At 39.9% G+C, this 16909-nt stretch overlaps 1 protein-coding gene across 7 annotated transcripts in view; it reads left to right on the forward strand.

Moving 5' to 3' along the window:
• Nucleotides 1-16909, forward strand: part of SPOCK3 (SPARC (osteonectin), cwcv and kazal like domains proteoglycan 3) — a 370327-nt gene that overhangs the window by 171065 nt on the left and 182353 nt on the right. For all 7 annotated transcript variants that reach the window (XR_014826516.1, XM_084994723.1, XM_021074207.2 and 4 more), the window contains one exon: nt 6614-6728. Coding sequence is in view for 6 of the 7 variants with exons in the window: in XM_021074207.2 (XP_020929866.2) it covers nt 6614-6728 (115 nt within the window). In the remaining variant the exon portion in view is untranslated. The remainder of the gene's footprint in view (nt 1-6613; nt 6729-16909) is intronic.

The following is a 16909-nucleotide window of genomic DNA, read 5'->3' on the forward strand; positions in this document are numbered from 1 at the left end:
TTCAAAATGCAGATTAACTGTGATAGTTTTATATGTACCATAGTGTTTTCTTTCAAAGTGGAAACACCCCTTTTCCAGAATTACATCCCAGATTAAATTTATCAACAATGAATACGTGACTTAAATGTACAGAAGGATCAGTTGGAAATGCATTGACATTGTTTAATTGTTAGGCAAAATTGTTTCATTTTAATCAGTATTTAAAATTGATATTGATGCTTAAAAGTAAGAGAGACTAAGGACTAGAAACAGCTCAAAACATTTTTTTTTTTCCTTTTTAGGGCTACAGCATATGAAGGTTCTCAGGCTAGGGGTTGAATCAGAGTTGTAAATGAGGTCTGCAGCACAGCCACAACACCACCAGATCTGAGCCACATCTGCAACCTACACACCAGGTTGCAGAAACACCAGATATTTAACCCACTGAGCCGGGCCAGGGATCAAACTGGCATCCTTATGGATACTAGTCAGGTTCTTTTTTGTCTTTTTAGGGCTATAACCGTAGCATATGGAAGTTCCCAGTCTAGGGGTCAGTCATATTGGAGCTACACCTATCAGCCTACACCACAGCCACAGCAATGCCAGATCTGAGCAGCATTTGCAACCTACACCACAGCTCATGGCAACGCCGGATCCTTAACCCGCTGACTGAGGCCTGGGATCAAACCTGCATCCTCATGGATACTAGTCAGGTTCTTAACCCACTGAGCCACAACGGGGGCTCCTCAAAACATTTGTAATGCTTAGTCACTGTATGTCTTTCTTTTATGTTGGCCAACAAGAAATCATATGGTTCTAAAGTTGTTGAATAAGACAGTTTTAAAATTAGTGACTATGTATTTATTTAGCTTTTTAAAAATTTTTTTATTTTGGAGGGTTTTTTTAGGGCTGTATCCATGGCATATGGAGGTTCCAAGGCTAGGGATCAAATCAGAGCTACAACTGCGAGCCTACACCACAGCCACAGCAACTCAGGATCCAAGCTGCATCTGGGACCTACACCACAGCTCACAGCAATGCCAGATCCTTAACTCACTGATTAAGGCCAGGGATCGAACCCATATCCTCATGGATCCTAGTCAGGTTTGTTACTGCTGAGCCATGATGGGAACTCCCTTAATTAATGACAGTTTAAACTGTGACAGTATAATGAGAATGTTAAAGAAATTTGTATTTTCACACTGAACAAAGAATGTTCAACATTTTATAGAGAATAATATAGTTTAATCTTAATTTTTGATACTACTTAGAAATTAATAGAATATATAGTTGAATCATTGCTTGTCACAAAATATTTTCCTTCAAGTGGAGAAAATGGAATATTTGTGTTGCAAATACACACATTTAATGTCTTGACCATTTTATAATTATAAAAAATATCTTGTAATATTTTATTGACTATATATGTTGAGTATTCTTTTTAAAATTTATTTTGTTTTTAAAAAAGTCTTATTGAACTATAGTTCATACACAATGTCATTAATTTCTGCATTAGAACAGAGTGATTTAGTTATATATGTACACACCTCCCTTTTTTCAGATTCTTTTCCCATATAGCTTATCCCAGAATATTAAGTAGAGCTCCCTGTTTTGTACAGCAGATCCCATTGGCCAGTCATTCCATATACCACAGTGTGCATATTCCACTCCCAAGCCCCCAGTCCATCCCTCCCACTACCTGTCCCCCTTAGTAACATAAGTTTGTTTTCAGAGTCTGTGAGTGGTGTTTCATAAATAAGTTCATTTGTATCAATTTTTTAGATTCCACATATAAGTTATATAACATCATGTCATTACCATGAAAAGACATGATAATCATGATAATCTCTAGTTGCAACTGTGTTGCTACAAAAGGCATTATTTTGTTCTTTTTGGATGGCTGAATAATACTCCATTGTATATATGTATCACATTTTCTTTATCCATTCCTCTGTTGATGGACATTTAGGTTGCTTCCACGTCCTGGCTGTTGTAAGTAGTTCTGCTATGAACATTAGGGTGCCTCTGTCTTTTTGAACTATGATTTTCTCCAGATAGATGCCCAGGGGTGGAATTGCTGAATCATATGGTAATTTTATCTTTAGTTTTCTGAGGAACCTCCATACTGTTCTATGTAGTGGTTGTACTACTTTACATTCCCACGAACAGTGTAGGAGCGTTCCATTTTCTCCACACTTTCTCCAGCATTTGTTATTTGTAGACTTATTAATGATGGCCTTTCTGATTGTTGTGAGGTGATACCTCATTGCAGTTTTGCTTTGCATTTCTCTAATTATTAGCAGTGTTGAGCATCATTTCATGTGTTTTTTTGGCCCATGCATATGTGTTCTTTGGAGAAATGTCTCTAGATCATTTGCCCCCTTTCTGCCTTTTTTGTATTAGCAGCATATGGAAGTTTCAAGACCAGGGGTATATCTGCCGGCCTATGTCACAGCCACAGCAATGCAGGATCTGAGCTGAGTCTGCAACCCACACCACAGCTCATGGTAGCACTGGATCCTTAACTCACCAAGCAGGGCCAGGGATTAAACCCAAATCCTTATGGATACTAGTCTGGGAACTCCCATGTGGGAGTTTTTGATTAGGTAGTTTGTTTTTGTTTTTGATACTGAGTTGCAGGAGGTGTTTGTGTGTTTTGGAGATTAATCCCCTGTCTTTTGGTTTATTTGCAAATATTTTTTTCCCATTCTGTGGGTTGTCTTTTCATTTTGTTTATGATTTCTTTGGCTGTACAATAGCTTTTAAGTTTAATTAGGTCCTATTTGTTTATTTTTATTTTTATTTTTATTTTCATCACTCTAGGAGGTGGATCTGAAAGATATTGCTGAGTTCATGCCAGAGAGTGTTGGGCCTGTGTTTTCCTCTAAGTGATTTTTAGTATCTGGTCTTACATTTAGGTCTTTAATCCATTTTGAGTTTATTTTTATATTTGGTGTTAGTGTTTTAATTTCGTTATTTTCCATGTAGCTGACCATTTTCCCCAGCACCACTTAAGGAAGAGATTGTCTTTTCTCCACTGTATATTCTTACCTCCTTTGTCTTAGTTTAATTGACCATAGGCGGCTGGGCTTATTTCTGGGCTGTCTATCGTGTTCCATTGATCTGTATTTCAGGCAACAGTATGTGTTATTATTCTGTATTCAAAACCTCATGTTTGTTTGAAATCTCAAATAAGAGTTTTACAGAAATACACTTTGTAATTTTAAAGGAAGTAAATGTGTGCGTGTGTACACACACACACATCTGTCTATATCTTTATTGAATTCATTGACTGCCAAGATGAATTCAGTTATTTAGGTTATTGACTAAATATGCCTATGATTTAACATATTCATAAAGCTAAGTTTGATTTGTGCGCTATATAGTAGCTCTGGTTTGTCTGCAGAAGATGGGTCAAATCCACATTTCATGTCTGATGCAAAGCCCAGGACCTCCCAGATACTTTTGAAATATTCCAGATGCACATTCTTCTGGTCACCCTGCCTCATTTCTCTACATGCACTGGAGTTTTATTTTCAGTTTGCTGTCTTTCATGGGTCTTTCTCTCAATTTTGTCCTGTTCCCAAACTGGACACTCAGCCTTTTCCTTATCTGTACCAATGCCCTCGCTGGCCTTCCCCTCAGAATAAATAACAACAAAATGTCACCACTGATAGAGATTGCTCGTAGCAGCATTATTTGAACTAGACAAAAGATGGAAACAATACAATGCCTATCAACTAGTGGATGGATAAATACACATGCCCAGCCATACAATGGAATTCATACATTCATTCAGCAGTAGCATGAAAGAATGAAGCAAGGATGCAGCTGTCACACTGCCAGACCTTGAAAACATTTGTTCTAAATGAAGGAAGCTGTTCAGAAAATACCACATGGTGTATGGTTCCACTGGTATGAAATGTCCAGAATAGGCAAATCTATGGAGACAGAAAATAGATTAATGAGTGCCTGCTATTGGTTGTCTTAGGTTGGGAGAATGAGGCTGATAACTGAAGGGTGTGGCTATATCTTGAGGTGATAAGGCTGTTCTAAAATTGAGGCGTTCGCATCGTGGCTCAGTGGTAACGATCCTGACTAGTATCCATGAGGACCCAGGTTCGATTCCTGACCTCGTAGTGGATTAAGGATCCAGTGTTTACGTGGGCTCTGGTGTAGATTGCACATGTGGCTCAGATCTGGCGTTGCTGTGGCTGTGGCATAGGTCAGGGGCTACAGCTCTGATTGGACCCCTATAGCCTGGGAACCTCCGTTTGCCATGGGTGCAGCCCTAAAAAAAAAAAAAGAAAAGAAAGAAAATTGATTGTGGTAATACTTGTACAAATATGAATATACTGAAAACCATGCAATTAATTTTTATTAAAATATAACTGAGAACATTGTTAGTTTCAGATATTCAAAATAGCGATTAAGTTTTTCTGTACATTATAAAATGGTCAGGACAGAAAGTCTAGCTACCACCTGTCACCGTATGAAGTTATTGCAGTGTTGTTGACTGTACTCCCTATGATGTGCATTGCATCCCTATGACTTGTTACTTTATAACTATAGTTTTTTTCGTGCCTTCTCATCTTCCCATTCTCCTCCTCTCTAGGCAAACCATCAGTTAGTTCTGTTTTATTTTTGTTCAGTTTGTTTTGAATTGCAGATTCTACACAGATGTGTAACCATGCAGGATATGTCTTTCTCTGACTTATTTCAGTAAACCTAACACCATTTAAGTCCATCCATGTTGTTGCAAAAGGCAGAATTCCATTCTTTTTATGACTGTGTAATATTCCATTGTATATATGTACTACATCTTCTTTATCCATTCATCTGTTGATGGGCACTTAGGATGCTTCCATATCTTGGCTATTGTAAATAGTGTTGCACTGACGTGAAGATGTCAGTTCAAACTAGTGTTTTTGTTTTATTTGGATAAAAATCAATGATTGGGATTACTGAATCAGATGGTAGTTCTATTTTTAATATTTTGAGGAACCACTATACTGTTCCCCATGGTGGCTACACCAATTTGCATTCCCACCAATAGTGCACAAGTGTTCCCTTTTCTCCACATTTCCGGCAATACTTCTTTTTTACTGACTTTTTGATAATAGCCATTCTGATAGGTGTGAGGTGATATCTCTGTGCATAATACTCTGTGGCTTGGATTTGCATTTCTCCATTATTATTGACGTTGAGCATCTTTTCAAGGGGCCATTGGCATCTGTACATCTTCTTTGGAAAGTGTCTGTTCAGGACCCTGGCCCAATTTTTTAATTAAATCGTTTGTTATTTGAGTTGAATGAGGCCTCCAGACCAGAAAGCCTGCTGAGGGGCTTGGTGCCCTTGCTCCCTGCCCTTGCTCCCTGGGGGGAGCCTCCAAATTTGTGATTACTGTCCATGTGGTGTCACCCACAGGGTGGGTGCTGACCTTGCCACCCTCCTCTGTACTTCGTCAAGGGTCCTTCTCTTGTCTTTAGTTGTGGTTTGTCTTTCCCTGGTCCACAGCTGCTTCTCCTGGAAGTTGATCTGTAAGCAGCTGTCACTTTGGTGGGAGAAGATGAGCACAGGGTCTTCCTTCTCCACCATCTTGGTTACCGCATTTTAAACTTTAAAAGAATGCATTGTATAATATGTGAGTTACATCCCAATAAAACTGTTGGGTTTTTTTTTTGTTTTTTTTTTTTTCCCTTTTCTAGGGCCACTCCCACAGTATATGGAGGTTCCCAGGCTAGGGGTCGAATTGGAGCTGTAGCCGCCAGCCTACGCCAGAGCCACAGCAATGCAGGATCCAAGCTGGGCCTGCAACCTACGCCACAGCTCACGGCAATGCCGGACCCTTAACCCACTGAGCAAGGCCAGGGATTGAACCCGCAACCTCATGGTTCCTAGTCTGATTCATTAACCACTGCGCCACGATGGGAACTCCCAAATTGCTGGTTTTTTTGAAGTCAACAAATTGCAGAGTTTTTGTGTTGGCAGCTACCAGCCACCAAGATAGTTTTAGTTTTTTTTTTTTGTTTTGTTTTGTTTTCTGGAGCTATGGTGGTTCAAGTGTGAGAAGGAAACAGTTTAAAAATGAAAGTGCATTTCATTTTCTTACCATGATGCTCTCAGACAGCCCCTGTGTACAAGTGGCAATTTTCTTGGTGATCCCCAGAGCCATTAATGCCCACTTACTTCTTTGGGGGTTTCATCTTTTTTTTACACACTTGCATCCAGTCAGGAAAAGCAGAAGTATGAATTATAATTCTTCACTGACACAAATATAGTAACAATATACCCCAACTTCATTTTTCCACCTCCAGTGCTTAAAAAGCAGTAGCAACTACAGTAAGTTTGGGACATAAGTTTCTGTTTTGACCACACATTGTTTAATGACAGGGGTTTGCGCATTTCAGCTTCTGAACAGATGGATGAGGCTACACTACAAATCTCAACTACCTCTGAGTTACAAAGGTAGAAGCAAAAGTGTATTTTAATAGAGGAAGAATGTGAACAATAGTTACAGCTCTGTAAAACACTCTGTAAATTCCCTGATCAAATTGCATGGAATGAGATTAGAGCCTTCATTCTACAGAAACTTATTTTAACATTTTCTGTGTGATTTCTTTCGTTTTTATAGCTTTAGATCCAGCTAAAGACCCGTGCTTGAATATGAAATGTGGCCGCCACGAAGTGTGCATTGTGCAAGGTTCTGGGACCGCGGTCTGCATTGGCCAGCGGAGACTTGCCCACAGGTAAGTCTTGGGAGCGCAAATCCACTGATGGAAGGGCACCCTTTGCTAGGACTTACTGTAGAATATAACCGTTTGGCAGCGTCTGCTTAGCTTTTATCCAGAGTTTTATTGAAACAGTTGCAGAGTCTTGGTTAATATAATTATGATTCTCTTGAGTTAAACATTGTTATCAGGTGGGATTACTGTAGATTATAGAGTTAGGCATATATTGTTAGATAAAGAGGATTTTGAAGGTTGGATTAAAGTGCCATACTGCATAGTGACACTTTTTCAAGTGTAAGGAACGTACCATTTGGGTACCCTCTAAATATTTCTGTGTATGCCAGCTCAAACATCCTGTGTCCCTCGGGGGAAAATTTGGAACAAAGTTAAAGGGGGAAAAAGGTGAGTGATGGGTGTTTATTAAAAAAAGTCACACACAAATAGCGATAAGGTCTTCAAGGAAGCGCTGGTACTGAAGTTGTGTGGTCTAGTCTCCGAATGCCATCACACTCCCCAGAGGAGAGCAGGGGCTAGAATGTCTCACAGAATGATCACCACTGCTTCTGGAAAGTGGGCTGCATGTTGAGAACTATCAGGAGTTTAGAAATAGTGTGAAGTTTGGTGCTGAGTCTTAAGGACCAGAAGGTGCCAAACCAACGAGGGAATGACGGCAACTGGTGGGCAGGTGGGCCTGTTCCAAAGAGACCACTGTCTCTGGGACAGTGCCCTGAGGTCCTGTTTTGTTTTCACATCAAATGAACGAGGGGATTTTGCTATTTCGGGGACGTTCAGAGACGATTGGTTTTTGGCTTTAGTGTACTTATATCTGAATTCTGTTATTCAAGCACCCCAGCAGACATTAGATAATCATAACCTAAGTAGCATTCTGGAAAACAGCCAATATTTAAGTCTTTGCTGTTCCTTATTTACAGGAAGGCGCAGAAGTCCAGGCTACTTGCTCATGCTCACTAGCTTGGAGGGCGTCTTCCCTCTGTGTAGCTGCAGAGGCCGATCCCAGGTCCAGGTCAGGCCAGTGCAGCCGAGACCGAGGGGTTGGGATCAGATCACCTGGGACGAAGTCGGTCCAGTGACATCCCTGCAGAAGTGAGAGAGGAAGGGGAGAAGCCCAATGTGGGGACGGAAGGTGTGAGAGAGGCTGGAAAAGAGCATTTGCTAAGATCAGCATCCTGCGGGGCTAAGGGCAGGGAGCGGCAGAGGGTGAGGCTTGGCTGCCTGGCCTTTACCCCCAGAGCCAAGACCTCTGTGCTGGTTCTCTAAGCGACGGCTCCACTTTGGGCCAGAAGTTAATTTTTCTGTCTCCAAAAAGCTTCTGAATTTCTTGGAATTCGTAGGAGTTAATCAACAGACATTTAAAATATGACTATGTGAACGTATGTGTTGGGAGGCAGGGTGCTCAGGAGGACAGTGTGGAAGTGAATCCACGAGTAGCTGAGTTCACTTCCTCTAAAAGCAAAACTGTGTTATCACCTTCCCAACCCCCAGGAAGTTCCCACCCATGCACGTGAACTCCCTGCGAAAGGGTCTGCCATTTCACCCTGGCACCCTGGGCCCAAAGAAGCAAGCAGGTGAGGACCTCCCAGTTAACGCCAGGCTGGGCAGAGCCGGCCCCTCCTGAGGACTGACCCCTGGGCCAGGAGAGCCCTGAGCCAGCTGGCCTCACAGATTCCTGCATCTGTTGACTGAGTCCCTGATTTTTTTACACATGTGCACCTCACTGCTTCTCCAACTTGCTGTTAAACAGCGACTTTACAGACAAAAAGAAACTTCTTAACCTGATAAAGACTCACAGAGGCTGACAGCCTAATGGTTTCAAATATAAGCAGGGGAAGCATTCCGCCCACAACCAGAGCCAGCTTGGCCCTGGGCGCCCCGTGAGCTGGGCAGGGGCTGCGTGTGCAAGTGTTTTTATGGATAGTGTTTGGTCGCCTTCTGTTTCTGATAGAGACTGGGTTGACATTGCACTTAGTACGCACTATATTCATTCAATAAATAGCTAGTTTCCAGAGAAATAGGATTTGTATTCCACGTGCTTTATTTGCTTTGAGCATCAGTACACAAGTGAATGTTTAAATCGCAGTGTATGTGTGTTGTGAGTGGGGGTCCAGGGTGTGTGTGTGTGTGTCTCGCCTTTGCTGCCTCTGCAGCTGCAGGTCATCAGCACTATTTCCTAGATCAGTGTTTCAGCACCAGTCAATGCTGCTGGTATTTAAAAAAAAAAAGAGAGAGAGATTTGGCAAAATAAGACGGAGTGAGGTTCTTCAACCTCATGCATTTTCTTAGGACAAAACCAACCCTGTTAATTTCTGCCTCATTTACACCAAAGGTTGAAAAAAAAATCGATAAGGAAGCAGGGGCCTACTAAGGAGGCATTAAGTCAAAGAATGATGAGGTTAATTTAAAATGCTGCTTATCCTAAATATATTATCAAGAGAGGATGCGTCCTAAAACTCCTCTATCTTAATTGTACACTTTTAGGGAGTTCCCATTGTGGCACAGCGGAAATGGGAACCCTGCTGATATCCATGAGGACACAGGTTCTATCCCTGGCCTCACTCATTGGGTTAAGGATCTTGTGTTGCTGTGAGCTTCAGTGTAGTTCGCAGATGCGGTCTGGACCTGCCATTGCTGTGGCTGTGGTGTAGGCGAGCAGCTGCAGCTCTGATTTGACCCCTAGCCTGGGATCTTCCATATGCCATGGGTGCAGCCCTAAAAAACAAAATTAAATAAATAAAATACAGCTTATCCAAAATATATATATCAAAAGAGATGAGCCCTAAAGCTCCTCTATTTTAATTTTATGCTTTTAGAATTCACAGTTGTAATGATTATATTCAAGAGAAGATCTAAATTTCTGTGTAAGTTTGAAATGACTATGGTATTTACATTTCTATTACTAAACATTGGAATACTTATGATGGGAAGGTTGAAGCACAAGATCTGAGGTATAGTGGGGTCCCACACATGTTTTTGTTAAGTTGAATTGAACTTATTTAACTATTTTAAAGTAACGCTTCTTATATTTATGTAAGATTTCCCCTTCTTGGCACATAGATACACTGATACTGTCCTTAGGGAGAGTGAAATCCAGCATTTGTTTCACACTTGACATGTGCAAAGCTCTTTACTAAGTGCCTTACTTGATTTAGTTTTTAAAACAACCCTAGTGCTTTAAAGTAAAGGTTATTGTGCCCTTTATATAGAAATAAAAACTGAAGCTCAGAGATTGTGGGTATCTGCCTGAGATTAGTTATATAGAGAAAGAAGTAGGTAGATGGATAGAACAGATTTAAGATTTGAAATCAGGTCTTTTCGATACATATTCCTTTTTGTAATTATAAATAAATTTTAATCATGTTTAATAACAGACGTATATATAACCATGAGAATCTAGCTCTTTATGGATTTCTTTTGGTTAAAATAGAGAGGTTTGCAACACTTTTTTATTAGACTTAATTTTCTAGAGCACTTTTATGTTTACAGCAAAACTGGACAGAAAGTACAGAGAATTTCCCACAGGCCTTTGCCCCACACATGCACAACATCCCCCTTTATCAACATCCCCAAGGGTGGTACATTTCTTGTAACTGTAACCTGCATTGACACATTGCTGTTACCCCAAGTCCATAGTTCATATCACTTTTTAATATTAACTGCATTTTGAAACGGGTCATAGTATTTCAAATACAGCAAGTTAGTGTAACATCGTTTGACTCCTCTTTTTGAAACACAGATAATGGCAAAACTTCATGGTATTGCATGTGTGTCTGGGACTTTCCTACAGATATACAGATTACATATAATATATATATTTGTGTGTATTTGTTATGTATATGTGGGTATATATTTGTGTACATACACATGTGTGCCTACCTAGTTCAATCTCACAGTGGTGATGTGGGGTGAAGTGGGTTACAGTTACTACCTCATTTTATTAATGAAAAAAGCTGAGACCCAGAATTTGCTCAGGTGATAGACTTGGATGCTGAACCTGATCAGTGAGATTCCAGAATTTATTCTCTTAATTATTACATTGTAGTGCCCTTTGAAACATACTATTTAATGTTTGTAAAGCATTTATATAAATGAGGCATTCTTCTAAGCATTTTGGAGGTAACTCATTTTGTCTTAAAAAAAACCCCTATTTTCCTTTATGAAAATCCTTGGGTACCTGCTGCTTCATGAATGGTTTCTGAGCATATTTTAATGCACATGCTTTCTCGCTGAGCATGCAGTTCTTAACTTCTCCTTTTATTCTGATATCAGCCCCAAGAGCCACTTGAGAATTGCTCAGAAGAACGTTGAACCCATTAGACTATCCATTTAGATCTGTCAGTGTGGTTTGGTCAGGCTTTACTTTAGACCCTGCCCATCACGCAAACCAAAGTACATTTCTCAAACATGAGACAAAGGCCGCACTGACAACACTTTATACGTGCACAGCACTTACCACATTGTGACATCATTCCCACTCCTGTTAGAAGTCCGATCGCCTTGGGGAGCTGCTCTGACCCGATAGGGCAGAGTCTCAGCCTTCAGGGCTACAAGACAGCCCTGCAGGCAGGGGTATCCCTATGTGGGGACATTTCAGAACAGACGTGGATCCGAACTGCCTGCGTTCAAGGTCCAGCCCCTCTGCTTGGCTGTGTGACCTCGGGCAGGTTACTGCAAACCTCCATGATGCCTCTTCCTCTGTAAAGAAGGAATGATAAAGGCTGTACTTCCTGATGATGTTTTAAGGATTGATGAGTTAATATACAGAAGCAATGAGAACAGCACCTGAACTGCAGTAGGCATCTGCTTTTTTCCCCAAAAAACATATTGTATATTTTGTAATTGTAAACTTTCATTATGTCTGAGTTTTTCCCTAGCAAAATGTTTTGCCCTTTTGCCCCTTTTTGTTCCGGCATGTTCTCCATTTCTGAAGAGGCGTTCAGCCTGATGGTTAATGGTATGTAATCTGAAACTAGTCTGGCTGGCTTTGAAGTCCAGCTTCATCTCTTTGGAGAAAACTACTCTGAACCCATTAAACTCCCTAAGACTCAGTTTCCCTATTTGTAAGACAGAAATGATAATTATATGGTCCATATTTTTTGAGAATTGAAGACATAATTTGTAAGCACTTTTCACAAGGTTAGCACTCGATAAAGATTAATTATTGAGAAATCTCAGTTCAGCCTTTTCCTGGATATCTCCCAGCCCAGGAAGAATCAGACTCTCTTCTGTCATTGTCTGTAGCACATTAGAACCACTTTTAATCCATCTGCATCATAGTCCTTGTTTGTGTGTTTAGGAGCTAAAAGTTGAATTGCTGTTGACACTGTGTGTGAGAACCTTGGTTGACCCCCATCAGGAGTGTAGGAGATGCAGTTGCAGATGATTTTTCTATTTCTAGAAGAATTAATTTTGTTAATGTCTTATTACCCAAAGCCATCTATAGATTCAGTGCAATCCCTATCAAATTCTAATGAGACTTTTCACAGAGATAGAAAAAAAAAACTATTCTATAATTTGTGCGAAGCCATGAAAGACACCAAATAGCCAAAGTAATTTTGAGAAAGAACAAAGCCAGAGACATCATACTTGCTGATTTCAAACTGTACCGCAAAGCTATAGTAATAAAAACAGCATGATAATGGCATAAATATGGACATGTGGACCAATGGAGCAGAGCAGAGACTGCAGAAATGAACCTCTGCATATACGGACAACTAATGTTTGACAGGGGAGCCAGGAACACCCAACGGAGGAAAGACAGTTTCTTTAGTAAAGGTTGCTAGGGCAACTGGATAACTACATACCGAAAATGATATTAGACCCATATCTTAAACTGCTCACAAGAATTAACACAAAATGTATTGAGGAATGAAAGGCAGAGCTAATCTTGCGGAACTCCAAGAAGAAAACATAGGGAAGAAGCTCCTTGAATTGGTCTTGGCAAAGGTATTTTGGTTGTGACAGAAAAAGCAAAATCAGTGAAAGCAAAAATGGGAATAATCAACCTTAGAAGCTTTTTTACAGCAAACGAAAACATCAGAACAATGAAAAGGCAGCCTATGGAATGAGAGAAGATACTTGCAAACTGTATATCAGATAAGGGGTTAATATCCAGAATATATAAAGAACTTACACAACTCAATGACCAGAAAATTAACAATCTGATTTTAAAATGGGCAGAGGACTTGAATAGACCTTTTTTAAGGAAGTCATACAAATGACCAATAGACACATAAGATGCAAAAAGTTACTAATCGTCAAGAAACTGTAAATCAAAACTGTAATGAGATACAACCTCACACCTGCCAGAATGGCTGTCAGCAAAAAGACGGCCAGTACTCTTGGAGAGGATGTTGAGGAAGAGGAACCCTCCTACACTGTTAGTGAGAATGAAAGTTGGTGCAGCCACTGTGGAAAACAGTATGGAAGTCCCCCAGAAAATAAAAATAGATCCACCAGGTGGTTCAGCAATTCCACTTCTGGGGAATATATTTGAAGGAAATGGAAACAAGAGTTTGCAGAGATACCCTCATTTTTGTGTTTGTTATAGTGTTATTCTCAATAACCACGATATGGAAACACCCTAAGTGTCCATCATGGATGAATGGATGAAGAAGTTGTGGCATTTATATGTACAAGGAAATATTCAACCATAAGAAAGAAGAAGATCCTGCCATTTGCAACAGCATGGATGGACCTTGTGGGCGTTATGATTATTGAGATTCACCAGACAAAGAAAGACAAATAGGGCATGATACCACTCATATGTGGAATCTAACAAAGATGAAAGCCTAGAAACAGAGTAGAATGGTGGTTCCCAGGGGCTGATGGTTGGAGAAACTGGGGAGATGTTGGTTAACAGGTACAAATTTGCAGCCAGAAGATGAAAGAACCCTGGAAACCGAGTATACAGCATAGTGATGATAGCCAACAGTACTGTGTTATGTGCTTCACAACTGCTGAGAGACTAGGTCTTACAAGTTTTTAACCACAAAAACCTGATGATAATTATGTGACCTGATCGAGATGTTAGAGCTTCAGTGGTCATCTGCTTCAATACGTAAATGTATCAAATCAACACGTTGTACAATCAGACTTATACAGTGTTCTATGTAAGTTGTATCTCAATATAAACAAAACACAGTACCAGAAACATTAGCACACCCAAAAATGAATAATATAACTAAATATGTATAATATGTATATGAGGAAAACTACTAACCTGTGATGAAAGAACTCAAGAACAATATAAAGTTATTCCGTGTCCATGTGTAAAAAGATTCAATGAATTCAAGGTCCCTGTTCTTCCCAACTTGATCTACAGGTTCAATGCAATTTCGCTTAAAGTCCCGGCAAGTTATCTTGCAGATGTTAACCAACTGATTCTAAAGTTTGTGTGGAGAACAGAAGACCCAGAATAGCCAACACAACATTGAAGGACAAGGACAAAGTAGGATGACTGGCACTAGGTGACTTCAGGATTTAGAATAAAGCCACAGTGCTCAAGACAGGGTGGTGTGAGTGAAAGAACAGACAGAGCAATGGAACAGAACAGAGAGCTCAGAAGTAGACCCACAGAAATGCAGTCCACTGGCCATTGATGGAGGAGATAGGGCAACACACTGGAGCAAAGATGGTCTTTTTAGCCAATGGAGCTGGAACAACTGGAAAGTCATTTGCAAATAAGTGAATCTAGATGCTAACCTTACATCCTTAACAAAAATCAACTCAAAACAGACAACAGACCTAATGGAAAACACAAAGCTATTACATTCCTAGAAGACAACACAGGAAGAACCTAGATGACCTTGGGTATGGCACTGCCTTTTTATATAAAACCCCAAAGGCACAATCTAGGGAAAAAGCAATGGGAAAGATGAACTTCTTTATAGTTAAAAACCTGTGCTCTGTGAAGGACGATGTCAAGAGAATGAGATGACAAGGTCCAGACGGGGAGAACATATTTGCTAGAGACACATCTGGTTAAGGACTGTTATCCAAACATACAAGGAGCTCTTTAAAACTCAAACAATCTGATTTAAAAATGTGTCGTAGACCTTCACAGATACCCCACCATAGAAGATGTACAGATGGCAAGTAAGCAGAAGAAAAGATGCTCCACATCATGGGTGATCAGGAAAACCCAGGTGGAAACCTCAGCATGACTCCACAGCACCTTAGGACGGCCGCATTCAGACACCAGCAGCCCTGAGCCTGGGGGAGGTGGGACAGCGGGAACTCCCATCACATTGGCCACATTGGAACATGATTTGGCACTTTTCTCACATAAAAAAACATATTCTAACCAAATGTTTCACAGTCACACTCCTTGGTATTTACCCCATTAAGATGAAAATGTATGTTCACGCGACACCTGCCGACAGATGATTGTAGCAGCTTTTTCAGAATTGCTGAAAGATAGAAACAACCCAGATGTCCTTCAGGAGGTGATGAGTAAATACCCTAAGGAACATCCAGGCTGGGGAATAGTATTCAGCAATAAAAAGAGATGTACCATCAAGCCATGAAAAGCTAATGGAGGAATCTTAAACGGATATTATTAAGCAAAAGACGCCCATCTAAAAGATGACATTCTGCATGATCTCAACTATACGAGGTTCCGGAAAGAGCAAAACTAGGAAAACAGTGGTTGCAGGAGTTGAGGGAGAAGGTGGGACTTTTAGGGTCTTGAAAATGCTCGGTACAACCCCATGATGGTGGATACACATCATGACACATCTGTCCAAACCCGCGAGATGTACAGCACCAAGGGGGAAGCCAAGTAAACCACAGACGTTGGGTGATATTGTAACACATGGACCATTTGCTGGGCTGTTGATGATGGCGGGGGGGGGGGGGCGCAGAGGGTCCTGGTGAATCTCTGTACCTTCTGCTCAGTTTTTCTGTGTACTTTAAACTGCTCTAAAAGCAAAGATTTTTTTTTAATCTCTTTTCAGTTTCAAGAATAAATATGTGTCTTTAATCATGGATGGATTATGTAATAATGATGTATTAACCAGTCATTCCTTCCAGATTGTAACATAGTGAAACCTGATAAAAACATGGTGAGTTAAAAGAGATTCAACCAAACCAATAACGTTTTTTGGAGCTGCAGCATTTTTTTCAGACAGGAGGATAATTTGATCACAAAATAAGGAGGTTTAATAAGAAGGTCCCAACACTGGAAACATATACACTAGATATTTAAACAGTAACAAAATGTGCATAATTTACTCATTCTCACTATAATTTAGACCCATTATTTTTAAAGCAGTTGGTGTTTGATGGACAGGTGCTCTGATGAACCTGATTACTGTTTTACACGTTTCTCATTTTGGTAATTTCTTCATCAAATGAATATTTCTTATTCTAAATAGTTCCCTCTTTAGATAACCAATTTTATTTCTTAGTATTTTAGAGAATTCAGTGTTATTATTTTTAATGCTGTGATTTCCAGTGATCCATTTAGCTATGAATTCATTTAATTTTAATCATGGTTAAATATTAAATGCAAACTCTCTAGTACTGAATTTTTATTAAAGAATCCAACATTTTGCATAAATTACAGCTGAACCTCTTGCTAGCCAAGTGTTGGCAGACAGACAGTAGTATTTCTGAGTAATGGACATTAAAGGCTGGAGCTTATTAATTTTTAAATTCTGTAGAAAGCCTTTCTTGTAGCTGACTAATGTAGATAAATAATGAGGGCAATTAGAGTCATGTGCTGCTATAATCAGTGAATGGTTTCTATTTTCCTAGATTCTTACCTTTTTTTTTACTTGTTTCCTTTAGATTTCTTTAAAATTCCTTAATAAACATTTTAAAATATTGGTCTTGTCTGTTATCAAAATATGGAACATAATACTTCCTCAGTTTTCTCTATTCCCATCATGAATTTGAATGTTCACTTGTATTCACTGATCTCCACCTGTGGGCAGAGGCCACGATGCAGATGGCTGTGCTTCCCTTCCCCGGGGTAGGAGGTCACTGGGAATTGTGCTGTGTGTTCTATTATCATAAAACTACCTGTTCTTACTGAGCTTCGCATTTTACCACCGTCATTTAAAGAAAATTATTGAAGTATAATTGACTTACCACATTGGGTTAATTTCTGCTGTACAGCAGAGTGATTCAATATTCTTTTCATATTCTTTTCCATTATGGTTTTTTACAGGATATGAAAT

Source organism: Sus scrofa, chromosome 14, assembly GCF_054392235.1.
Source record: "Sus scrofa isolate SSC_HxYL_T2T_F1_AM1 chromosome 14, Sscrofa_HxYL_maternal_Yorkshire_Landrace_v2.0, whole genome shotgun sequence".
NCBI lineage: Eukaryota > Metazoa > Chordata > Mammalia > Artiodactyla > Suidae > Sus > Sus scrofa.